The sequence below is a fragment of the Neomonachus schauinslandi genome, chromosome 8 (genome assembly GCF_002201575.2).
Source record: "Neomonachus schauinslandi chromosome 8, ASM220157v2, whole genome shotgun sequence".
NCBI lineage: Eukaryota > Metazoa > Chordata > Mammalia > Carnivora > Phocidae > Neomonachus > Neomonachus schauinslandi.
Window position 1 is genome coordinate 123279790 of NC_058410.1, and position 27377 is coordinate 123307166.

Genomic DNA, 27377 nt, shown 5'->3' on the forward strand with positions numbered 1-27377 from the left:
GTGGGTCCCTCAGTGAAACTAGTTCTCGGAACCGCACACAAAATACCGGTATCTGACTCGCTCTGTCCCTTCTTTAGCAAGTTTTCAGAACCAAATGTTCGGTGCCAACATTCACTAGCGGGTAAGCCTAAGTAACTCACCCCTAAACCCTTAGCAGGTGCCGTCTATACCTCCTCACGCCCAACCCCCGCCCCGGAAGTTGCGTCATGGCGCTCGTGCGCCATGTCCCCGGATGCACTTCTATATCCGGATTCTTAGAGCGGACTCAGAGCTCCACGGTTCCCTACGCGGTTAGCACATGCGCGACGGCTCTGCTCCCTCTTCCTCCACTTCCACTACCTTATACCGTCCGGGAAGCCGCCGCCACCGCCGCCGAGGAGTCAGGAAGTTCAAGATGGCCGCCGCGGAGACTCTGTCGGTGCGGGAACAGCCAGAGTAAGTAGTCTCTGTGAGCGGTGCGGAAGGCCGGCGCCCAGGAGGCCGCCGAGTGGGAAACCGCGGAGACCTGCATGGGCGGGCGGGAAAGTTCAGGCCTAACGGCGAGAGCCAAACTTTGTCTTTCCCCGCGCGATACGTTGTTGGGCGGGCGGGCGGGCGGCCTTCGAGCTTCGCTCTCCCGGAGGCCGCGGCTGTTGGGTCGAAGGCGGCCGCGGCCTGCCGCGCGTCGTTGCCCTGGGAGGCGTACGCGCGAGCGGCCTCTACAGGTCCCGTGCGCGAGGCGGCTGCCGCGACTGTGCGGTCGCGCCTTAGTATTTCTCCCTCTGGGACCGAGCCGAGCTCCCTGGTTGCAGCATTCAGTGCATCGGTTTGGGGCACTCGAGGAGCAGTGGCGGGAGAGGGGCAAGCCATAAGACTTTCTGCCGTCGTCCTGCTGCTGGTGTCAGTTTTAGGACCTGAAAGCAGGGAGGAGAAGGGATGTAGGGCTAACCTCTTTGACCATCCCAGAGCTATATAATAGTTTGTCGCTAACCGGGTACTTCATTTCCCCATCTCTGTGCTCTTAACTCCATCATTCGATCTATTTTTTCCCCCCTCTGCCTATTGGCAGCTTATTTGCCAACTTGCAAACTTGAGGCAAAGTAAGATCAAGTTCTTGGTTTTGAGGCCTGACATTTTTGGCCTGAGTTTGTAGGGCTTCTTTGGGAGTACAAGGGGAAGAAGTAGTAGCTACTTCCAAACCCAAGCACTTTATGTCTATAATTAAGCTAACGTAAGAATCGATGCGGCCAAGTGAAAACATAACTTGTATATGCTGCAAAGTCTAATCGTTGCTTAAAAGCAGTATTTTGTTCTCCTGTTCATATTGGGAAAACTCAAACAAGAACCCAAAATAGAGAGTGCATTTTAAAACAGAATTCATAGAGCGATCGTTTTGTGCATCAGCATTATCTGATTTTTTAAAAAATCTGTTTTAGGAAAGAGATACAGTCTCCCAGCAACTAGGGACTGAGAGGAGAAATTTTTACTACCAGGCGCCCCAGCACTTCATTGCTATGCATTCAGTTCTGGACTCCTCAATCATTTGCTTTACTCAGAAAATTAAACTAAGTTGAAATTAAGGGCTTTTGAAGACTGCTCTGTTATCTTCACAAATTGACTTAGAAGAGAGCAGATGGATTCTAAAGTTTTAACTAGACTTCACCTCCTTTTGTTTCTCATCGAGTTCACAGTGTGGCACGTTCCAGTATTTATGCCAGTACAATACAGATGTTATGCAGCTGTTTTTTCTAGCAATCTCTTCAAAGTTCTGTAGTATCATGTCCATTTATTTGATTTCAGGGACCGTTCAGATTAATTTTGAGGAGTGCTGGGATCATATTTATATGCATATTCAAATACTAGACTTGATAATTAGCATTTATTTATGCCTTTGCAACATGAATGCCCCTGAAATAAATAGTCTTTAATTCTACCTCGCCTCCTCACAGGACTCTTGGTATAAATGGAGTATTTGGTCTGTTAAGTATCCCACTTAAAATGTTTAACAAAGATAAATTTTGTATGAAAGCAAGTACTGTGCGCTGCTCATAGTGAATGCTGGAATATAGTGTCTGAACAGTTCTTTAGAGGACACTGAGTAGTTTACAATTGTATGATCTCTATTCGAAGTGGAACATTTGGGACGAAATAAAAAGTTAAGTTCCCTGAAGGCTTTTTAGTGGCTTTTACGTTTGTCCTTTAGCTCTCTTTAGTTCAGCCTCTTTGATGGTTTTATTTATTTATTTATTTTTTTTTAAAGATTTTATTTATTTATTTGAGAGAGAGAATGAGACAGAGAGAGAGAGCACGAGATGGGGGAGGGTCAGAGGGAGAAGCAGGCTCCCCGTCGAGCAGGGAGCCCGATGTGGGACTCGATCCCGGGACTCCAGGATCATGACCTGAGCCGAAGGCAGTCGCTTAACCAACTGAGCCACCCAGGCGCCCCTCTTTGATGGTTTTAAACATTTAAATTTTTATCGGCATTCACTTATTTGCACTTACCAAGTACCAGATACTGTTCAAAGCACTGAACAAATATTTTATCCTTATAACGACCCTATGGAGGTAGATGCTGTTATTTTCTATATTTTACAAATGGTTAAACTGAAGCACAGAGAAATTAACTTACCCAAGGTCACACTAAGTGACAAACCCAGGATTTAAACCCAGGTAGTCTAATTCTAGAGCCCTGCTCCTAACTATTGTACTGTGTACTCGCCCACTATACATTGTGGCTCCTTTTAAAAATAGCCTTTAAGGTTTGAAATCCTTTTTATTGACTTCCAGTGTCCCAGAAAGGTCCCTTTTTTTTGATGTGACAGTTCTAATTCTTTGAAGCTTAATTTTCCACACCCGATTTGGAAAAGGAGGGATGGAGGAGTTCATTTTAAGACTAGTTGGTCTTTTGAATCCATTCTTATTTTTACATCTACATTAATTCTGTATTAAAGTAGTTGAAGTTGTCAGAGAAACAGGCTTAATTACTTTCTTTGTAAAGAAGAGAATGCTCACCATTCTGTTTCCAGAGCATAAATTGAATGCCTCCCAGATAAAATGTCATTAAGAGTATTCTTTTTAAAAATTTGAAAGACGAAGTTAAAATAACACTAGTGGTTCGTAATCAGTCTTTATTTTAAAGTTGTTTCATTGTGCCAGATGCCCAGAGACCCTTCTTTGAAGGATGAAACTTATACGTTGCATTTAACAAAATAAATGATAACACTTCCATATAGTCTGCACTTCAAATCAGCTTCATTTCCAAATAATGTGATTTGAAGGATATTACTCAGTTCTCAGTAAGTACTGTTTTATGACAGTCTTGTTGTAGACAGTTTTAAATGTTGGTTTAAACATAGACCTGCTAAATGTGTAAATTGTAAAGTGTTAAATTGCAGAACGTAAATGTTAAAATGTAAATTTACATATATGGAACTTAAATACCTGTATTTATTATAAACATGAACTATGCAAGAAGACTATGAAGTTTCTTATCAGGGTAGCTTTCCGTAAAGTTTTAGAAGAAAGTTGTTGATGATGAACCTAAATTAGCTGTTTTAGCACAAGCTTGTTACGTGTAATATGCCATCAATTCATTGAGTTCACGATTTCCTGATGTACCTAGTCAGACTTCAGTTGGTATTTTCTATGGAATTTGCATTGAGAGAGCAACTTGAGGAGGGTGAAGGTCTACTAACCCCAGTGTAGGAGAACTCTAGAATTATTAAGGTTAAACTAATAGGCCCTAAGTGCTTATAGCATCTTTATCAGTAGTGTAGTCATTTCTTTAGATAACATTCATTAAGTTACGTTAGAAACTAGGGACACTCATGGAAATAACTCAAGTGACACTGGACATCTTGATGTAGCTTCTAATTCTCAGAAGCTTTAGGAGCTAGGTTTTCTTTTGAAGGGAATTACTTCCTCTGTGGGTAAACTCTTAAGAATTTTGATTTGCAATTCCTTGAAGACTTGTAAATTGTAGAAAGCACTAGAAAAGAGTTCAAAGAGTAGATTTTTCTTGGGGAGGGAGGTAATTAAATTTAAATCATTTTGGGACACTGCATTCACCAGATAGGTGTATGCACGGTGTGAGGCACTGGAGATAGAACCGAGCAAAAACAAAATGGTTCCTGTCAAGAGATGAGTGTAGTATAGCCAGTAAGCACAGCTGTAGTCTAATGAATACAATTTTTATGTGTTATTCTGTATAAATCATTTATTGACACAACAAATTACTTATTGAGTACCTGCTTACTATAGGTTAGAAAGTTTACTAGGCCTTAGGGATAGAGCAGTGAACTAAATAAATTAAAATTCTGCTCTCATAGGGCATGTGTTACAATACGGAGAGACAAACAAGAATTAGGTGGTGGCAGTTACTTTAGAGAAAAAAAATAAGCAGAGAAAGGGGATATGTGGTAGGGTGAGGGTTGTGATTAAAATGAATTGGTGAGGAAAATTTGACTGAGAAAGTAATTTAAGCAAAGACCTGAGGCTAGGCAAAGGAACCAGCAATGTATATGTTTGGGAAAAGCATTCCAGGTGGAGAAACAGCAAGTACAAGTACCAAGGCCCTGAAGTAGGGTTTACCTATTGTTTAAGGGGAGTGGTGTGGCTAAAGCATGGTAAGTGTGGGAGGAAAGTAGTAAGATCAGTGTGTTGGGGAGGTTGGGCAGATAGTATGGGGCCTTGTAAACAATTTTGGTTTTTATTCTCAATGTGATAGGAAGCAATAATCAAGTTTCACACAGAGTAGTGATATGATCTGACATTTTAAAAGCATCTTCAATCAAATGGAAGAGCTCTTGACTGACTTGGAATGTAATACTAGCCTTCTCACTAGCTTGATGTGTGTTTGACCGAAGGCAGGACCCTTAAACTTCCTTGAAACTTAGTCTCCTCTGTCCTGGAGACTTAGTATTTCTTCAGTACTTTGTGTGGTAGCCTTTTATATATGAACCAATTATTGCTACAACAAGCCTGTGATTTATCAATACTGTTATTTCCCCAGTTTGTACAGTTGAGAAAACTGAAGCTTGGAGGAGCGACTTGCTTAAGGTTAGACTAGGTGTGTCATGTTGGAAACACCATTTGAACAAGGTAGTTTGACTCAATCCATGCTCTTTGACCATATTACTGAAAATAACATTCTTAGTATCAGCCCTGACAGCTCCACAGTGTCATGGTGAGTAAATATTAATCCAGTTTCTGAGGAAGAATAATCTCACTTTTGAGGCACTTCGTTTGTGCTAGGCACTATTATGAGCCTTAATAACATCTGTTAACAACCATGCAATCCTTACAGTTTGCTTTGAGGTAGATACTATTTTCTCCAGTTTGTAGATGAGGTGCCTGCAGACTTGAGGCCACACAACTAGTATTGGAATCAGGATTTGAAACCAGATAGTCTGGCTATGGAGACTGGTTCCTAAAGACACATTAGAGGATCTTTAGATAGTTTGAGTTTTAGCTTATTGACTAGAATTTTGTACTTTGGACACTGAGATTTTATATGCCTGAAAATCATTGTCGGCCTTTAAACAGGTTCTCCATACTTGTCTGCATATCTTGAATTAGCCTAATTCAGTTTTTCTCACACGTTTCCCCCTATAAGTCGAGTTTCGGCGCGGGGAAAAAAAAACCTATACTACCACTTTCTAGGTTGTGTGATGGGAGATTTCAGGGTAAGGGAAGTGGTTACCTATATGAGGATATAGCCTATATAAGGAACAAAGTTGAAAAGTCTTTGTATCGGGGCACCTGGGTGGTTCAGTCGGTTAAGCGTCCGACTCTTGGTTGCAGCTCAGGTCGTGATTTCAGGGTCCTGGAACGAGCCCCATATAAGTCCCCATGCTCAACGGGGAGTCTGCTTAAGGATTCTCTCTCTCTCCCCCCCCCTCCTGCTGCCTCTCCCTGCGGGTGCTCTCACATTCTCTCTCTGTCAAATAAAAACCTTAAAAAAAAAAAAGAAAAAGAAATGTCTTTGTGTATTCTACTTAAATCTGTGGTTTCCCCCCTCTTCCCACCATAATAGAACCATGTTGTTTGTTTGTTTGTTTTTTTTTTTTTTCACATAAAGATATTACACTTTCTTTTTCTAAGTCTTTGAGAAAATTTGATGATCCAGAGAACCCTGGAAAGCCTCTTTGCAAAGCCTCTTTTCTCCACTGGTGCCAAAAGTTCAGTTGCAGCTTCTGCAACCATTCGGTATGGTCAGGGGGGATTTATTTTTTCCCAACAGAGAAGAACAACCATTAGCAGCCTTCTGTTTTTGATGTCTCGCCCAACTGTGAGGAATGTGCTAGTTTTAATTCATGTTGATTCCTGTAAGCATTTGACTGTCTCAAGTATTTCCCCCAGAACTTTTTCAGGAAATGGAAGTCATTTGGCTGATATTTGCTTCGTGACTCCAGGTTCCTTAATTTATTGGACAGAGATAGTAATTTATTTTAAGGACAAAGTGATGAAGTGGGGAAATATATAAAGCTAAATATTATATATTTTATTTTTCATACGTGTTTGAAGTGCAAGTCTGTGGAAATTTCACTTGTAGGACCAAGTTGACATGCCCATCTTAACATTGTATGCTACAAGAACTCTTCTGATGACGGAATTTTGATTAAAGTGCCCTGGAAGATGCAAATATATATATATATACTGTCATCTTTGTTATATATTTATTTTTTGTTTATTTATTCTGTCGTCTTTGTTCCCCATTAGAGAGAAGTCAGTCCAAACTAAAACCTCTCAACCAGAAGATACAGCTTTCTCTGCAGCTGTCTTCAATACTTTATTCTTTCTCACAGTCCACATTACCAAAATGGAGATTGGCAGTCTGACAAAAATTTAAATTTCCTGCCATGTGGTAGTTCTATGTTCTTCATGTTCTCCACACCACCTCATTGTTATCAACTAAGAACTTTTCAAAAATACCTCTAGTATGTCACCTCCCTCCTCAGCCCTTCCAACTTTACTGAAGACTGAGACCTGACTGGAGGACCAGATTTTCCTCTGACTCCTGCCATAATGGCAGTGTCTTTACAGACCACCATCCGGCAGCCTAATCCTGCAGTTCCTGGGCCTCTGACCCCAGTGAGCCTCTAACTCTATCTCAACCATTCACTCCCAGAATCTGCTGCAATATCTTTTCATCTCCTGGAATTGGTCCATTTGAGATCTTAACCATTAGACCAGTTTCTTCACAAGTTTGATGCCTGGCAACACTGATCTGCTTATAGTTTGCTATTTATAACTGTACCTTTTGTCACCTTTTTTTTTTTTTTCCTATCTAAAGTACTCTTTTCCCTTCTCATTAATTTCTTACTCATTCTCTAGGACATTTTTACACAACCTTTATTTTATAATCTATGTACCTTCTCAATAAACATTCCTTCTCTCCTTTCAAAGTCTCTGCTTAACAAGTAGCTGGGGCTTTTCTGTGATCTCCTTGACCGTTTTCAGAATGATTTTAGTTGATCCTTCAGTGTTCCCGTAATGCCCTTATTTGTGTCTTTATCATTGCATTCTTCCAGTGTTTCATGTGACTTTCTTTTCCCCTGAACTATGATTTCCTTGAAGTGGCAGGTACAGGTCTTGTACATCTTTGTTTTCCTGCTACCTTTCTTAATGCCTGCGTTAAGTGTAGTGATTTAAAAAAAAATATTAAAAGAAATTGAATTCTGAGGCACCTGGGTGGCTCAGTCAGTTAAGGATCTGACTCCTGATTTTGGCTCAGGTCATAATCTCAGGTTCATGAGATTGAGCCCCACATCTAGCTTCACGCTGGGTGTGGAACCTGCTTAAGATTCTCTCTCTCCCCCTCCCATTTCTCCCCTTCCTTCTCTTAAAAAAAAAAAAATTCCTTAGTTCTTAATTTTGGCACAAATAATAAATTTAGTAAAAGTACAGTAGTATATAACTTGAAGGACTTGGACAAAATAATCCATATCTTCCTCCAAAAATAGTGTGTCTGAATCCAGATGATTTAAAGTCTTATGTTAGTCTCACATTCTGGGATGTGATGTTTTAGTATGGAATGATTTTAAAGGAAAAGGTTAAATAATACTATTGTAGTCTGTGTTTAACCTGGGATTAATGAACAGCAAGGATTTAGCAAAATAATTTAGAATCATAAACTCTTTCAGCATAGTCTAAGCATTTAAGCACAAAAGCTACCCCTTTGATGTAATTAATTTTATTAATATATTTTTTTTGCATGGCACCAATCAATATGAGTGTATTTTGGGAAAGTAATCTTTCATTTGAAATTTAAAGAGACTAAATAGCCTGTTGAACAAATACTGGTTGAACTGTAGGCTTTTGCTGATATTGGACTATTGTTGACCTGCAGGAGACCCTTTGATGTGATTCAGTGGTTGCTCAGTGGCCACTACAGGCTGAGCATCCTAACTCCTTGTCAGCTCACTTTGAAATTTTAAACCTTTGGGGGGTTAAAACATCAGCCACCAGTGCACACTTAGAGTGCTTTTTTTGGATATAGCTGAATATTGGTTGTAAAGATTATAAAAAGAAAAAGTACACTTTTCAATATAAAGTGGAGAAAGAGATTAGTCTCCCAATATATGGCAGTATGTTTTCTGGAAAAAGAAAATAGGGGGTGGGGCATGCCTTTGGTGTTAAGTCTGTGTGGGAAATTATGGTTTAAAAACAAGTTACTGAGTGACTTTAAATCAATATTAACATTTTACTGTACTGGTTTTGGATTTTCTTTTTATTAAGTGTGATTATTTTGACTTCCCTCATTATGTATGTATTCTGTGTATTTGAGTTCAACCATTAGAAACAAATTGAAGTTAAATCACTAAGTCAGTTTTTGCCATATATCTTTGCAATTAAATGTCTGAAGCTGTTCTGAAAATATTTCAGTGACTAACTTCATGTATTACATTGAGATGTATTTTATCATTATTTTGTTATGACTAAATGCTTGATAAATGATGAAATTTTAAAATGTGTTTGATAAATTTATAGGATGGAAGATGCTGATAATTCCGAAAAGAGTGTAAATGAAGAAAATGGAGAAGTATCAGAAGACCAGTCTCAAAATAAGCACAGTCGTCACAAAAAAAAGAAGCATAAACACAGAAGTAAACATAAGAAACATAAACATTCCTCAGAAGAAGATAAGGATAAAAAACATAAACATAAGCATAAACATAAGAAACACAAAAGAAAAGAGATTATTGATGCTTCTGACAAAGAAGGTATGTCTCCAGCAAAAAGAACTAAACTTGATGATTTAGCTTTGCTGGAAGACTTGGAAAAACAGAGAGCCTTGATTAAAGCTGAACTTGATAATGAGTTAATGGAAGGAAAGGTCCAATCTGGGATGGGGCTCATATTGCAAGGCTATGAGTCTGGCTCTGAAGAAGAGGGGGAGATTCATGAAAAAGCAAGAAATGGAAATAGGTCTAGTACCAGATCATCAAGTACAAAGGGGAAACTTGAACTAATGGACAATAAAAATAGTACGAAAAAGCGAAGTAAAAGCAGATCCAAAGAACGGACTAGACATAGGAGTGATAAAAAGAAAAGTAAGGGAGGTGTTGAAATAGTTAAAGAGAAGACAACTAGGAGCAAGTCAAAGGAGAGGAAAAAGTCCAGAAGTCCATCCAAGAGAAGTAAGTCTCAAGATCAAGCAAGGAAATCAAAATCTCCTACCCTTAGAAGGCGATCTCAAGAGAAAATTGGGAAGGCCAGATCTCCTACTGATGACAAGGTTAAAATTGAAGATAAAAGTAGGTCAAAAGATAGAAAAAAATCCCCAATTATAAATGAAAGTAGAAGTCGTGATCGAGGCAAAAAATCCAGATCCCCAGTTGACTTAAGAGGTAAATCCAAAGACAGAAGATCACGGTCCAAAGAGAGAAAATCAAAACGGTCTGACACGGATAAAGAAAAGAAGCCAATTAAATCTCCCTCTAAAGATGCTTCTTCTGGGAAAGAAAATCGGTCACCCAGTAGAAGACCGGGTCGAAGTCCTAAAAGAAGAAGTTTGTCTCCAAAACAACGGGATAAATCAAGGAGAAGTAGATCTCCACTTGTAAATGACAGAAGGTCTAAACAAAGCAAATCACCTTCCCGAACTCTGTCTCCTGGTAGAAGAGCCAAGAGCCGATCCTTGGAAAGAAAACGAAGAGAACCAGAAAGGAGACGACTTTCTTCTCCAAGGTAACTTGTTTTCAAAATGTTAATGCTTTTTACCAATGCCCGGATTTTAAAAAGGAGAAACTAGAACTTGTGGACAATAAAAAATGAGGTAGTGCAATCAGTCTTACAGTTTTAAGTAGATCCTGTCCACTAACTAAATTAATATTTGTACTTTTTTCAGTGAGTAGCTTGACTGAAAGATTTACAAATACTGAACTTGGTGACAGAATCAGTTTTTTTTCCCCCAGGTTCTTAATTTAGTATCAATTTTGCAGAATCACTGCTTTAAATCCAAGTAATTTGGCTGATAAATCTATGTATACCCATTCATGTATTCCCATTTATGGGAAGTGAGGGGAATTTCTAGAGCAGGGATTTTTCATTGAACAGTATAGGCTGAAATTTTTAACTTTAAAAAAGGAGGTGTCAATTTAAGGATTGTGATGTATCCATTCATTTGAATTGGCATGATTTTGAATTCCAACAATGTAAATTGGAACTACCAAATTTTTTTTTGCCCCAAAAATAAAATTAAATTGAAAGTGGACATTTTTTTGTTACTAATTCATATACCTATAATCTCATTGTTTAAAAAAAGTAGTATGTCTTAAGTTTAGGAAGAAGAATAGTGTAAGAAATGATTTTATTTTTTTACCTATAATAATGAAAATAATTCATATTTGTATAATGCTTTTAGCCCATCGGTTTTTTTCCTCAAATTCTCCTGATTATCTCTCCTCATAAAATGGAGTGACTCTCATATTCAATTTATAAATGAGAAAATAGATTGAGAGATTATTCCATTTACCTAGCATCATAGAACTAATAGGTAATCAAGGCACATGAAGGATTTTAGCAGAGTGGGTGGGGATTGTTTAGACTAAACTATTTTAGAAACTGATTTTTTTTAGTATCCTTATGTTGAATAATTGGACATGTGAAATTATCAGCCAGGTTTAGCTTAAAAGAAGGTTGGCTTATACTATGTAAAGATATAAATTCCTAGCCAATTGTGTGTGAGTATAAATACAAGTTGACCTTGAGGTTTAAATCGTTTTTTCTGAAAAATTTCAAGAATGCTGTTTTCCCAAAAATGCTGCATCTTAGATACTCTTAATTCTTCTAAGTAGCATTGTAATTAAATGGCCCCCTTCTTCCTTTAGCTTTCTAAATTGAGACAGTTGTTAGTGTTGCTGATTATGTCCTCTAAAGTGTTTCTAAGTGATCTTTGTCTCTTTCAGTTTGTCTTCCCTTTGAAAAGAAAATTCAGAGGAGTTTATTAAGGACTAGTGTTGAATATTTGAAACAATTTTAATTACAGAAAAGATACTAATTAAAGAGAAATTCAGATAAGGCAGAAGCCTGTAAAGTCTTTACCTTTTCATCCTTCCACTACCAGTCATAAGAATACGTCCTTCTAGTTCTTTTTTTATGCATGTACAATTATATGAATGTTCTTTCATACAGAAATGGAGTCCTACATGTTAAAATGTGATTTGCTTTTTTCATGAAACATTTCTGTGACAGCAGAGATCTTTTTTAGCTCTTTATATAGCAGCACCATATTTCACAGTATAGATATACAAAGTTGAGCTTTGAACAACACAGGGGTTATGGGCACCAGTTGCCCACAGAGTCAGAAATCGGCATATAACTTTTGACTCCTCCAAAACTTAGTTACTAATAGCCCACTGCTAACTGGAATCCTTACCAATAACTTACCACGTATTTTGTATGCTCTAGTATCGTATATACTGTATTGTTATAATAAAGTAAGTTAGAGGTAAGAAAATCCTAAGGACTAAATACATTTACAGTACTGTACTGTAAAAACAATTTGCATGTGAGTGAACCTGTGCCGTTCAAACCCATGTTCAGGGGTCACCTCTAATCAATCCCTCACTGAAACATGAAAATTTTGGTTGGTTCCAGTTTTTCAGGATTGTATGCAAAGATGTCCATTGTTTATATGTGAAGTTTTTTGTAGAATAGATTCATAGAAGTGAAACTGCAAAGTCTAAGGTAACATACATTTACATTTTATGAAGTATTGTCGAATGTCTTTCCAGGAAAGTTACACCAATATGTATTTCCTTGACTAGATGGACTGTCCCTTTCTCTAAACCCTCACTTTGATTTTCTTTGTTGTAAGGGTAACAGTGATTGTAAGATGCTGTTGTATGTAATATATTAAAATAAGACTATTACAAAAATGTCAAGATTTAGGAAGAAAACAGTCTTCAAACTGAGGAAATGGAATACTGTCACTTAGACAAGTTTTATTTGAGTTGTTTATCTGGAATTAGAATCAGTGGTTTAACAACGTGAATAACCTTTATAATTTTTCAAATTGTGAGACCAGAGGAAGTAGACCTTCTACTGTGTGCATACCATAACACCAAAATGTCATTGTGATTTTCTGAATTCAAGTTTTGTTGCAAAACATGTTAATGTGTGTGTTCTGTCTTCAGGTTAGTGTGCCCTTAAGATGTCTTTTATGTGCAAAACAAATTCATTAATTTAATGTATTTTTCTATTAACCTGTATTTGGTCCCCTTAAGAACACGACCTCGAGATGATATCCTCAGTAGACGTGAAAGATCAAAAGATGCCAGCCCGATCAATAGGTGGTCTCCAACCCGAAGAAGAGCAAGTAGATCTCCCATCAGAAGACGGTCTCGTTCCCCACTCAGACGTAGTAGGTCACCCAGGAGAAGAAGCAGGTCTCCTCGGAGGAGGTAGAGATATGTTACATATGTTGACCTTTTTAATTCATTAAACTCTGTATGCTTCTGAAGCTTCATATTAGCTCATTAGGTGAGTTTCCTTAAAGACCATTTTTCTCTGAAAAATTGAAGCTGTGATCCCATATAGTTCCCTTTTTACCAACATGTGATATTTCACACACACTGATTTTTCTTTATCTTTTTTTCAAATTTAAATCAGTGGTTCATTAAAAACTCAATCTTTTGAAAGGGGAACACTTTTTTTTTTCCCCTAATTCTTAAGAAAGAAATACTACGTGAGCTATGCTTACTGGTTTGTTTTGTTTTGTTTTAAGCAGGATAGATCATAAGGTAATAAATAAGTAGCCCAGTTTCCAGTCATTATGTAATTGCAGGTCTCTATTTTTCTATTAACTTGTATTTGGTCCCCTTAGAACATGACCTCAAGATGATAGCCTCAGTAGTTGTGAAAGACTCTCTTGGCAAAAACCTCTTTAACTTGTATTTGGTCCCCTTAGAACATGACCTCAAGATGATAGCCTCAGTAGTTGTGAAAGACTCTCTTGGCAAAAACCTCTTTAACTCACAGTAGTAGAAACCATTTTATGTAAAGCACATGTAGTGAATTGGTTAATCAAAATGTTGGTTTGTAAAGCAGGAATCATTTTAAAGTATATACATTGAATTCTTTTTTAAAGGTGTATCTATTTTAGAGCATGCATGCAAGTGGGGGGAAGGGCAGAGGGAAAGAATCTCAAGCAGACTCCCTGCTGAGCACAGAGCCAGCCTCAGGCTCCATCTCACAACCCGGAGATCATGACCTGAGCTGAAACCAAGTCTACCACTTAACCGACTGAGCCACTCACGCAGCCCTGTGTGTTAAACATTTTAACTCAAACATAAGTGGACTTTTCATTTGCCAATTTTTTAACATTTTTAATTGAGCTAATACATGAATGTAGTTTAAAAAGATGGCACACCAATGGCTTATATTCCAACTAGTGGATACATCTTTACATTATCTCTGAGTATTTTTGTATACTAGATTTCTTGAAGTAGAAGTGCTTTGTTTGAGGTTGTGTATGTTTAAATTTTTGAAGTTATTGCCATGTTATCTATTGATTCAATCTTACTTTGGACAATTTCTTTTCTTTTCCTTTCTTAAGTAGACTCCGCGCTCATAGTGGAGCCCAGTATGGGGTTTAAACTCAAAACCCTGAGATCAACGCCTGAGCTGAAATCAAGAGTTGGACGCTTAGCAAACTGAGCCACCCATGCACCCCAACAATTACTTTTTTTAATTCCACCCATCACACTTTCTTTTCTACCTAATTGTATCACATTTCTCTATGTTGTTGTTACAGTCATTATGCTCTTGTGCCTATTGCTCATTGCTGAGCAAGTAGTCAGGGGAAGGGGGCAAGGAAAGACCTTCCTCCTAATGCTTCTAGCCTTCTGTCTCCAAACTGACTAATAGGCCTGCTTGTACAGTTATTGTAGAATTTTTTTCCCTTTTCTGTCCTCTGGATATTCCCTTGTTTCTGTCTTATTTTGTGGTTCCCTTTCCTGTATCCAGCATCTTCAGGTTTTACTTCCTTGCTTTGTTAATGCATCTCCAACAGCTTCCTATGAAAAGGACATTTTTGGGGACTTTTGTTTCTTAAAAGCCCCCCCCCCCTTTTTTAAATCCCCATTGCTGATTTGATTTGTCAAGGAGTAGAATTGCAAGTTGAAATAATTTTTTTCTTAAGAACTTTGAAATTGTTATTCCACAGATTTCTGGTTTCCAGTATTGCTATTGAGAAGTCCTGTTCTGATGCCTGGGCATTTCTTAGAGGACTTGCTTTTTCTCTCTTCCTCTCTTTATAATAAACGTCCTGCATTCTGGAATTCCACTATAACGTGCCTTGGTGCATGTCTCTTTCCATTGATTTTGCTGGGCACTAAGTAGGCCCTTTAAAGCAGAAATATTATGGCTGCCTATTCTGGGAAGTTTTCTCTCTTTTGTTTTGGTTTTGGTTTCCTTCTTGCCCATTGTCTCTCCCCCCTCCCCCCCACTGGACCTTCTGTATTGTTCCACTGATTTCCCCCCCCCACACAGTCATCTTTGATGTTTGTCCTTTTGTTCTACTTTCAGTCTAGGAGATTTTTCCCATTCACCCTTCTTACCTTTCTATTGATTTTTTTCCCTTGTGCTCATGTATATTTATTTTTATTTCTAAGACTTGTTGGCTGTTTAATTTTTTTTATGACATTTTACTCATGTTTTATAGAAATAGCATCTCTTAGGTCAAAGATGATAATGAATTTATTTTATGGAGTTTTTGTTCTTGATAGTTTTCTTACCTATACTTTGTTTCTTCCCAGATTCCTTTTGTTGTTCCTTACCTTTTTTCATTTGAGGACTTTACTCATAAACAGCTGGATCCTTCTTGTTGCCTATTCTCATTTAAAACTTAGCCACTGTGAAAGCTGAATGGAAGCTTTCTTCCATTCTGAGAATGTAGAATTTGTGGATTAGTGGGTATCACTTCAGTGTAACTAAATCTCTTTAGCATATCAGTGACTATAGTCCTGTTCTTTTGGGCTAGCAGGTTTCCAGAATCCTCTCATCTGCTGGAGAATATTGTCATGTTTGCCTGGAGAGTGGTGGTTCTTCATAATGTAGACTTTCCCTTAATCCTTTAGTGTTCAGTACTGTGCCTCCCTGCTACCTTGGGTCAGTTTTTATAACAACCAACACCTCTCTATAAAATAAATTTTAAGTATTATGCCAGAATGTGAAGGGGGGTTTTTGGCATTTGAACTATACAGAGGCAAGCTGTTGCTAAGGCTTTCAACCAGTTCTTTTTAGCTTTTACCTCACACCACATCCAACAGAATACGGTGTCTCCAGTTCGTGAGGCTTTCTTGGGTTTTGTGGCATGCATTTACTTGTTTCTTATTTACCTTGTCTATTCCTGTTGGACTGATATTTAAATTTGATTTATTACTATTCTATCCAATTTACACATCAAGATTTTGTTGACATTTCTGTTGTCATAGTTCTTCTCATTCTCTTTGCCTGAGGGTTTTCTTTTCAGTTGTTCCTTTCATGTTATTTTAGTAAGGTTTCTTGAGAAATGTGACATAAGCATGGTAGACAGATGTGACATTAACCAGAGTTTGCCAATTCTTTGTAGACTTAGCAGCCTTTTGTTTGGAGTTCCATAGCATCTTTCCAACATAAACTTCACCTTTAATGCTTGAGCTGTAATATCAGTTTCTGTTACACATGAGGCAAGATCTTTATGCACTTATAAAAATGTCTGAGGGGCATGTTAATTAGACTTGGAATTTTTGTCACATTTGTCTTTTCTATACCTTATTAGCAGTGATCTCTTTTTAAACTCGGTTTTATTGAAACATATTCACATAAAATAAATTCACCCTTTTTGCTGTAAAGTTATATGAGTTTTGACAAACACATAATCACCATAATCAAGAACATTTCTGTTGCCCCCAGAGTTCTTTTGTGCCCCTTTGCAGTCCAGTAAGAACAATACCTGTATTTTAGTTCTCTTCAATTAAGCTGATTAACCCAGTCTTTTTGATCTGTTATTTTACTTTAAATTTTTAATTAACCCCTTTTTAAAAGATTTCATTTTTAGAACAGTTTTAGGTTCACAGCAAAATTGAGCTTTTGAAAAGTACAAAGAGTTCTGTATACTACTGCCCCCAACACACCCACAGCTTCTCTACCTTTAATTGACCTTTAAAATGTGTGTATGTATGATCCCCCCCCCCCAATAGGGACAGAGGTCGGAGGAGCCGGTCACGCTTGAGAAGGCGGTCTCGATCACGGGGTGGTCGTAGACGTAGAAGCAGAAGCAAAATAAAGGAAGATAAATTTAAAGGAAGTCTTTCTGAAGGAATGAAAGTTGAACAAGAATCTTCATCTGATGATAAGTAAGAATGGAATTTCCCATAATTTCCTTTTTCCAATTTAGACAAGTACTGTTTGACCTGGAAATCTTTTAATTTCCACCTGGATATTGTAAGTGAATCTATTAATTAGGTCCTGAATTTAAAAATTAATTTTTTGTGTATATTTTATAGGTTAAAATTATATGGCAGAGGTCATGGTTTTCTGAATTTAGAGGTTCCAGTTTTGACTGGAATGAATATCATGAGCCTTCCCTTTTTCATTTTTGTTAGAGACAACAGATCTGTTAGATAGCCCTACCAATCTTGATTACCAGTTTTACAGTGGTTGGGGGTGGGGGGTATAGTAATTTTTAAACTTTTCAGTTCGTGTAAAATGACACATCCTTTGCAGTTGAAGCTATCTGGTGTTAGGTATGCCTGTTACAGTGTGGAAAATACAGAAACATTTCACTGTCTAGTGGATAAAATTTTTTTAATGTGAATTTAGTTGTCTAGATAGAACATCTCAAAAAATAAGATAATTTAGAGCAGTGGTCCTCAGCTGGGGGTAATTTGCCTTTCTGAGGACATTTTGGCAATCTCTAAAGGTATTTTTGGTTGTCATCTTGTGGCTAGAGACCAAAGATACTGTTCAGCATCTGCTAATGCACAGGACAACGCCCTCTTCCGTAACAAAGAATTATCAAAATGTCAGTAGTGCTAAGGTCAAGAAAGCCCAGTCAGAGCTAGGTGATATGCAAGTTAAGGGAAGGGTGTTAAACATAGATCCTGATACCTTGAGAATGCAGTTTGCTTACTGGTGTGGAGTGAACATTCAGCAGATCATAAAAGAGGCCGTGCGGGGAGGGATTGTAAAGATTCGGAGTTCTTCGGGAGGAAATTGGGACCAGTGGGGCAGTGTCTGCGGGTAGAGCCACATTCCTCGTCAGATTGTATGCGAATATTTACATACATATTTTTGATAGGGAAAGGATCCATAGCTTTCCAAGGATCTATAGCTTTCTGTGACCCAGAGAAGGTACTAGTTTTCTTACGTGTCTCTTACTCTTAGGGGTTAAAACTGAGGCTGGCTAGGTGAAATGACTTTAGTAATAGCAAGGTCATGGTAGAGCCAGGGGTCACTTTTTTGAACTTAAGGATCTTTTGTTCCCTAGTTTGGTGCCATGAAACAAGTGAGGAGGAAAATGAGATACAGAGGGTTAAATTACTTGCCAGGATTCCAAACCAGGCAACTGAGAGAGTTTAGAAACAGGAGAGAGAGAGTAAGATGGCTTAAGACTTGCTGGAACTTGCGGATGACCTATGTTTTCTAGCTTTTATTTTTAAACTGTGTAATAGTTATGGTTTGTGACTGTCTAAGGATGTTTGAAATTGTGTGTATATATGTGCAATTTTTTTTTTTTAAGCCTTGAAGACTTTGATGTAGAGGAAGAAGATGAAGAAGCCCTAATAGAACAGAGAAGAATACAGAGGCAGGCAATTGTTCAGGTATGTGATATTAGTAAAGTTTGAGCAATCTTTTTAAATAATTACTCTCTTAGCAAAAGGGTTTTTACTTTAATAAAGAATCGATGGTAGTAGCAATTGATTAAGTCTTAAGGAAACGTATATGTGAGATTATGAGATTTGAAAAGATGATAATTTCTTAAGTTGAAATGGTTGCCCTTTTTTTGTTATATATTAGGATTCAGATATAAACTATAAGGCAAAATTTGAAGTGGTTTTTTTTTTTTGGTTTGTTTTTGTTTTTTGGAATTTCATTTAGCAAAAAATTATGTAATTACATCTATTTCTGTGTTGGGGGGGAAACCATTTTAATGTCTAAAAAAATAACAGATTTTCTTGTGTAAATGTGATTGCTTAAATGGGACATCTCAAAAATAATTTAAAAGTAGTTTAGAGGTAGGTGATTAAGCAAATGGGGTGGGGAGAGGGTATTGTATATAAGTCTTTGTGTAGTCATTTAAGATTACCTTCCTTGGAAGATTGTCCGTTGTGCCTCGGGCATCCTGAGATAGAACCATGGCCACTAGATCCTTTGTGGATGGCAGTCCCTGTAAAGTGTAATGCTTTCTCTTGATCATGGGAAGGTGAGTGATGGAATAAAGAACACATTCTGGAAGAAATGAAAAATGTTTAGATACTATAAGGAAGATAGCAGGCAAAAGGAAAGAATAGTTGTGCCAGCTTACACATACATAGCAAATCATAAATCTAGCACTGGAGGTCAGAGCAAAGGAAAGAACTTGAATCACCAGGGGATGTAGGGCAAAACTAGAATTCCAGAGAAACTTGCTTTTCTGGGGCACTGATGAAATTGTTGTTATTAAACTGATATCCCTAGAGACTTGGTTGAATCTTTTTTTGTTCTTGCCCAGGTCCACAATCCCTTATCTCCAGCCCTTGGGGCCAGATGTGCTTCAGAACTCAGAACTATTTGAATTTTAGAAAGGTAATATGGTGCATCTATGTATATTATTTAGCCCCATCATTGGGGTCTAGAACAGCACCCCACTATCAAACGCATTAGTATTTCTGCAATGAGACATACTATGTTCACACTGGGGGAGATAAAAATAAGACTACAAATAGTATCGCATCTGTTTAGGTGAGGTTTTGTCACCTAATGAATGTGCACCAAACGTAGAAAAACTTCTTCAGAGTTTTGTGGATTTTGGAAATACATGTAAGGGATTGTGGATCTGATTCAATCAAGACATCAATACCTTTTTAAAGTTTTTAACATTGATAGTCTTTTCAGTGCAATACCTCTTAGCAGATACGCATCAGATTTTACGAAAATAATATGTTTTTTATTGTTACAGAAATACAAATATCTTGCTGAAGATAGCAATATGTCTGTGCCATCTGAACCAAGCAGCCCTCAGAGCAGTATCTGTACACGGTCACCTTCTCCGGATGACATTCTGGAAAGGGTAGCTGCTGATGTGAAAGAGTATGAACGGGAAAACGTTGATACATTTGAGGCCTCAGTAAAAGCCAAGCATAATCTAATGACTGTTGAACAGAATAATGGTAAGTTAGATTTTTGTTTTGACATGCTTTTCTCTGAATTTTTAGCTCTAAATAATGAAAAAGATTGTTTTGAAATGGGTAAAAGTGAAAGGGATTAGAAATGTTGCCCCTCCTAAATCGTAATAACAATGTTAAATGTGTCCCAGTAAATGTCCTTTATAAATGTTTTGATTAGTTCACATAACCTAAACAGTATTGTACTGAATTTCATGTATTCATTACCTTCTGTTTGGGGCACCTGGCTGGTTCAGTCAGTAGAGCATGTGACTCTTGATCTCGGGTTTGTGAGTTCAAGCCCGGTGTTGGGCGTAGAGCTAGCTTAAAAAAAAAAAAAAGTCATGACCTTCTATTTTGCTTGCTAGAGTCATTTAAAGCAAATCACAGCCATGATTTCATCTCATAAATGAAATTGTGTATCTCTTCTAGATAAGGACTTTAAAAAAAAAAAAAAATTACTTGGGTACCTGGGTGGCTCAGTCAGTTAACCGTTCAACTCATGATTTCGGCTCAGGTCATGATCTCAGGGTCCTGGGATTGAGCCCCATTTTGGGCTCCATGCTGAGCAGGGAGTCTGCTTGAAGCTTCTCTCTCTTCTCCCCCCCCCCCCCCCCCCCCCCCCGCTCGCACTTTCTAAGTAAACAAATAAAATCTTTTAAAAATAAAAAACATTATACCTAAAGAATTGATCATTTTTAAATATCTTTCTAATTACACTTGGTTGGTTTGAATCAAAATCCAAATAAGATGCACATCTTTTAATCTCCAAGTCTTTAGTAGTTAGTCTCATCCTTCCCATTTTCTTGTGAGGATGCTGAGGCCATGTGTCCTATAAACTTTTCTTTCTTTTGTGATTTTGCCACATTCTTGTTTCATTTATCTTTATTTCTTCTATCCTCCAGGTTTCTTATAAACTAGTATAAGTGTAAGAGACCTGAGTAGATTTACATTAATTTTTTTTGGCAAGAATACTGCCTAAGTGGTGGTGTGTACTTGCATCGCATCAAGTAGCATGTGCTGTGTGCTTGTCCTATTTTTATTGATATTGAGATTGTGTGTTTAGATAAGATGATCACATCTGTCCAACATGAAGTTGCCCTTCAGCTGTTCACCTGGCAGTTTCAGCAGCCATTGGTCATCATTCCTTAGATCCACTATTTCATGAGGGGTGAGGGCAGGTGGGCACACTCCGAAGCCGTGATTCTTAAATTTCCATAATTCCTTTTGAATTATTAGCTATAATTCTGTAAAAGAAGAGGTTTCCATTCTTTCGTTAACCAAGAAATATAGTTTGTACAGGAAAGTCAGGATAAGTGCTTGGTTATTTTCTTTTATTGACTGATAACTTAGGGTAGAATAGAATTGGTACATTAACAACCTCCAGAGATGACCAGTGAGATTTGGGTTGTTTCTGTTAGGTTTTTATTATTTGGTATCATTATGTACTAAAATTCTCTCTCCAACTGAGATGGGGAGGGAGGGAGCATTTTTAAGTTGGTTTCCAATGTCTTTTTGATCTAAACCCTACAGGATTTATTGGTATTAATATATTATGTTTCTTTCTAGGACGGGCTGGCAACTGTTTAAGGTCAGATAGTCAATATTTTAGGCTTTTGTAATTTAGCGTTTTTTTTTCTCTGTTCCAACTACTGAACTCTGCTGTTGTAATGCCAAAGCAGCTGTGTTCCGAAAAAAACTGTGTGGACATCAAAACTTAAATTTCATATAATTTTCACATGTCACAAAATATTCTTATGTTTTTCCCTAAAACCTTTAAAAATGTAAAAATGGACCACATAAAAACAAGCAGGGGACCAAATTTGCCCCACTCTGTAATTTGCAAACTCCCGTTCTACCACATTGTAAGATATCACAGGCTCACCTTGTGCATATCTTGTCCCAGAATAGAAGCAGCTATTGCTCCAAGGAACCCGGGTTCCATTTAATAGGAAATGCCATTTAGACTTCACAAAGCACTTAGGAGTGCCCATTATTCATGGGATTTTTCAGTGGACCAAGCTAGGACGTGCATTTCTGCATTTTTGGAAAGGGGAGGTTCATACTGAAAAATTGCCAATTCAAACTTGAGATTACAGGGTTTTTATTAACATCTTTGATTTTTGACTTGTTTCTTTTATAGTGAAAAACATGATTCCCAATAACATTGATTATTTAGGTTATTTTGAAGCTTTTATTTACAGTTATCAGTATGATCACCAATATTGAATGTAGTGAATGCAAATTGAAAATTTAATGATTCTTTTTATCCTTGGGATACATTCCAAGGTGTAAAGTCATTTGAAATACTTTGGTATGGTTATACCACCCATTTGATAGATTTGGGTTTATTTTAATTGCTTTTGATTTTTAGGAATTTTCTGTTTGATTATTAAAATGTCTTTCACATGTGTATTTGTATTTTGCCTACACAAGCACACACAAATATATACACACTCATCAGTATGAAAAGATCTTCATTCCTTTTTATAGCTCTGTGCTATTCCAGTGTAATGAATGTGCCAAGGCTTATTCACTGTGTCTTCTAATGGTAGATGTTTGGGTTGTATCCAGTTGTTACTATTCATTGGAGCATTAATTATAATGGTATTGTGCATTAAGTCATTTTTTTAATGCTAAAACTGTATCTTTGAAATAATTTCCTAGAAGTGGGGTTGCTGGGTCAAAAGAGTATAATGTGCTATGTTTCCAAATTTCACTCTGTAAGGCTTGCACAGTTTTGCCTCCTGCAAGTAATGTTTGAGTACTTGCTTATCAGGGCCTTGTTACCAGGATGTTATCATACTTTCAGGTTTTTTAGCCTATCTCAAAAGAGAAAGGGTATTTCTTTATAATTTTAATCTATATTTCCCTTACTATAAGTGAGATTGGGTGTGTGTTCATATCCTTAAAGCCCTTGCATTCTTTCTTCCTTTCTTTTTTTAAGGAACTCCTTTTATTTTGCCCAGTTTTTCTTGGGGATTATTGGACTTTTTAGGGGAGAGATACATAGAGATCTAGATCTATAGTGGGGGTATTAACCTTTTGAGATTTTAAGTTGCAATTTGGAAATGGAATTTTTTAAAGAGGAACTTTGATTGTAATACATAATCATTATTTAGCTATTAGCATATTAATTTAACAGTGGAGAAAATACTGACATTAGGTCTTTCAACTTTCTAAAATGCATCCTTTTAGTAAAAAATGGATAGCTTTCTAGATCTTAAGTGTTACAAAGTGACTTTAAGTTGGGTATTAGTGAAAAACTGATGTGCAGGTTTGAATTGCTAGTGATATTACATTAATGACTTATTTGTGTTTTAATTTGTATCCCTTCATTTTTCAAATATTACTGTTAATTTCCATTAAGGTTCATCTCAGAAAAAGCTCTTGGCACCTGATATGTTTACCGAATCTGATGATATGTTTGCTGCCTACTTTGATGTAAGTAATTTTAAGTCATAAAAACATAACTATTAAAATATATATAGGGGTGCCTGGGTGGCTCAGTCAATTAGGCGGCTGCCTTTGGCTCAGGTCATGATCCTTGGGTCCTGGGATTGAGCCCCACATCAGGCTCCTTGCTCAGTGGGGAGCCTGCTTCTCCCCTGCCTGCCGCTCCCTCCTGCTTGTGCTTGCTTGCCCCCCTCCTTCCCCCGTGTGTGTGTCAAATAAATAAAATCTTTATTAAAAAAATAATTATACATATTTATAATAAGTATGTGTGTTATATATATAGAGAGAAAAGGATTAAAGCAAATTAATAAATGTTAACACTTGGACAGTGTAAATGAATGGTATCTGGAAACTCTTTGTACTAGTTAGTTGCAGCATTTCTCGAAGTCTAAAATTAGGTTAAGATTTTAAAAAGTATGGCAGAACAATTTGAGAGCTTCCGAAAAGTTAAACACCAAATGACTTAAACGTGTAGTTATTTTTTTGAAACAACTTTTTTTTGGATTTACAAACCGGGGCAGGGGGGCAGGGATACATAGTTAGCTGAGACAAGATGATGTCAGTATTTCCAGGCCTGGTTTAAAACAGAGTCCACTTTGGGCTTCTATATTGTGGGTGAATGAGAACTTAGGATTTGGATCCTAATACATTCACTGAAGAGTTGGGAATGTTATTACAAAGAAGGGGTTAAGAAATTTTGGTTTTTTAGTTATTAATGACTTTTCTTGAAAAAGTTTTAACATATTTAAAAGTATGAGACCATTTTCATTATAAATTCAAGAGAACATGAGAAATAAGGAGGCTTTGGCAAGGGAAAGTGGAGGGCCAAACATAAAATAGAGAAAAAAATAGAGTAAGATTAAACAGTCTGTGTCTAGGACCCTGAAGACATTGGTCATTGGCTTAAGTAATGTATCTATATTTTGCAACGGGAACACCAAAACAAAGCTAGGTTAAGAGAGGATGAAATGATGAAGCCAGTGAAAGTATCCCGGCCCATCATTACTTGGATGATAGTGAAGGGTCTTCCGGGTATCACGGAAAGTGATGTGTCATACTCTTCAGAAGTTACACATACTCTTAATTTCTCACACCAACTGTTAGTGCAGCATATATGGGAAGAGAAATCAAGGGGTGTTTCGTGGACAAAGCAGTAAAAGAAATGTGAAAATTGGTAGGAGAGAGAGTTGAACGCTGTTAACTGAGTGCCCATCTATAATTTTTGTCCTCTGTCTATTAATAACTGTAAAAACCAGATCTGGTTTTGAGTTTTTATTTTCATTTATAATCCCCTAGTCATATTACTAAGTTTTTGAAGATAACTTTGTTAATTTTTTTCCTGAGCATTACTGTGATGTGAGACTTTGGTAATCAGTCATGTTTTCAGCTGTATTGCATTTACGTAGGTGACGGTAGGAGTTGACTTAATTTGGCTAAAATGTTTTTATTAAATTATAGCTGGTTTTCCCCATTTTGGTTTTAAAGGAAGTGCGTTAAGTATCTGCCTGATGAGTAGTAGCTGTTAGATAAATGGCTCTCTTGTTGCCTCCTCCATTTCAGAGTGCTCGTCTTCGGGCTGCTGGCATTGGAAAAGATTTCAAAGAGAATCCCAACCTCAGGGATAACTGGACAGATGCAGAAGGCTATTACCGTAAGTTCACAGTTGTGATTAATTTTAGGGTTCGTTACAACATTTTGTAGAAGTATGTTGCTTGATGAAGTTACATGTTGGAGAACTCTGAAAGTCACGTCACAGTGCCATCACTTAAAATGTGTGGCACATCTAATAGCTGCATGAACCCATGTTGTATTCTAGTAAGCAGCTCAGGAGCTTCATGAATAGAAGTGAGGTGAAGACTTGATGTGCAACTTAAATCTATTCAAAGTTGTTTTCAGCCATGAGATAATCCTCCAGGAGGAATGGGGAACGTCACTTGCTCGTCTTGATCTGAAACCAAGAAAAACGACATACAGGAACTTGGGATGCCAGTCATGCAGTATTTGTCATGCAGGACTACAGTTGGAAACACTTCAGTGAGCACATTTCTTCCCTACTCAATGTTAAAATCCTTAGCAGTTGATAGGAAGTGGGCATGCAGCTTGAACCACATTATGAAAGAGTGACTGATGGAGGCTCGTCTTTGATTCTCCGTGGTGTCTAGGAAGCCAGGCACACAGTAGAGATTTGACACGGTTTTTTTTTTAAGTGACTGCGCTGTGTTTCTTTTTGCTTTATTATATGTATCTCATAGTTTTGTTAAGTAAGTATTTACTATGGTTGAAATTCCCGTTTCTTAATTTACTTTTTCAGGTGTGAACATAGGTGAAGTCCTAGATAAGCGTTACAATGTATATGGCTACACTGGCCAGGGTGTCTTCAGTAATGTCGTACGAGCCAGAGATAATGCAAGAGCCAACCAAGAAGTGGCAGTAAAAATCATCAGAAACAATGAGCTCATGTAAGTTCAGAAGACCTATGTAATGAAACCTAAAAACACAGGTAGTCACAAAAGAACATTTTTAAAAAGTAACACAATCTGTAAAAGTATTGAAGTTATAAAATAACAGAAGTCTGGTAGTGAATCTGCTGCCTTTTTTTCTTTTATATAATAGAGGTAATTGCCATACCCATAGGTTTTAATAAGCACAGTCTATACCACACACTGAGCTGATGTTAAAGTCAACTTGCCATTGGCTTTAAAACACTGGGAATAATGTTACAGATGTATATTAACATCTTCAGCTGCCCTAGGCTTAGAAAATATTTTAAAGCCATTTTAAAAATATGGCCTATTGACAAATTATAACTAGAATTTTAGAGGAAAACCAAATGTTAATACTTGGTAAGACATCCATTCTTAGTTTCTTATATAGTGTGGTTCCATTTTTGTTAAAATAGCATTTACATCAAGACATTTTTTAAATAAAAATATGCAGGATTGGGGGCACCTGCATGGCTCAGTTGAGCGTCCAACTCTTGATTTCAACTCAGGTCATGATCTGAGGGTTATGAGATTGAGCCCCACATCTGGCTCTGAGCTGGGCGTGGAACCTGCTTAGGCTTCTCCCTTTCCCTCCACCCACACCCCCCCGCCCCCAGAGAAAAAAGAAAATGTGGAAGATTGAATTCCCTTCAGGCAGGGTGGGTTTGTTCCTCCAGTGTTTTTTTCTGTTAATTACTGTGGAAATAAGCTCCGTGGAAACCATATTTCACTAAATATAAAGTATTGCGTGAGTGACCTACAGACTTGTCATTCCTCAACAGATTTACTATTAGTACTTAAAAATCCAAACTACTTATCACCTATGGTAAATCAGACTGGAACTAGTAAATATTGTTTAGTTTTCTTAAATTCTGTATTCAGTTTTGAACTAATTTTCTTTTCAGGCAAAAAACTGGCTTAAAAGAACTAGAATTCCTGAAAAAACTTAATGATGCTGATCCTGATGACAAATTTCATTGTTTGCGACTCTTCAGACACTTTTATCACAAACAGCATCTCTGTCTCGTATTTGAGCCTCTAAGGTACACTGTCAAACCTGTACATTACTAAAAATTTAGATAAACACCATGACAGATTTCTGGATGTTTATTTTTTCCAGTTAGCTCTGGTTTTTTTTTTTTTACTTTTGGTTAAGAACTAGCTTCATGACAATCATTAATGTAAAGACCGTAATTGACCACATACTATGTGTCAGATAGTAACCTTATGTAGCCTTCAGCTCAACAGAGATTCTCTGAAAGTTAAATACTTCCAAGGAAGGATCACAATGTAATAAAAAGAAATGGGAGTAGTGAAGTAGAAATAGTTTTGATCTTCAAAAGTACGGCTTCAGTTTTGGGCTTTCAAATGTAAACCCATTCTAAAATCAATAGGAATTTTACCATTGTGTGTCTTCCCTTCCATTTATTTTGAAAATTGAGTTTTATTGGAAAACTGTCTTATTTATATACAGGTTCATGTGCTCTCATTTTAGTGTAGAATAATTTATTAAACATCTGGGCTCATGAACAGATACTTTCATTTTAGTTAATGTTTTGGATTTGATTTTACTTCATGCTTGAACATGGTTTTGCCTTTTTTATTT

At 37.2% G+C, this 27377-nt stretch overlaps 1 protein-coding gene across 13 annotated transcripts in view; it reads left to right on the plus strand.

Annotated features, from left to right (window-relative positions):
* Positions 1-267: 267 nt before the first annotated feature.
* PRPF4B (pre-mRNA processing factor 4B) overlaps positions 268-27377 on the plus strand; it is a 38253-nt gene continuing 11143 nt past the window's right edge. For 12 of the 13 annotated variants that reach the window (XM_044917263.1, XM_044917264.1, XR_006540467.1 and 9 more), the window contains exons 1-10: positions 276-435; positions 8971-10170; positions 12711-12887; positions 16668-16823; positions 18209-18290; positions 19628-19838; positions 23203-23276; positions 24849-24939; positions 25600-25747; positions 26677-26814. In XM_044917263.1, coding sequence (XP_044773198.1) covers positions 299-435; positions 8971-10170; positions 12711-12887; positions 16668-16823; positions 18209-18290; positions 19628-19838; positions 23203-23276; positions 24849-24939; positions 25600-25747; positions 26677-26814 — 2414 coding nt within the window. In that variant the 5' untranslated portion in view covers positions 276-298. Of the gene's footprint in view, positions 436-8970; positions 10171-12710; positions 12888-16667; positions 16824-18208; positions 18291-19627; positions 19839-23202; positions 23277-24848; positions 24940-25599; positions 25748-26676; positions 26815-27377 lie in introns of all 13 variants that reach the window. The other variant, XR_006540461.1, reaches the window with a different exon arrangement.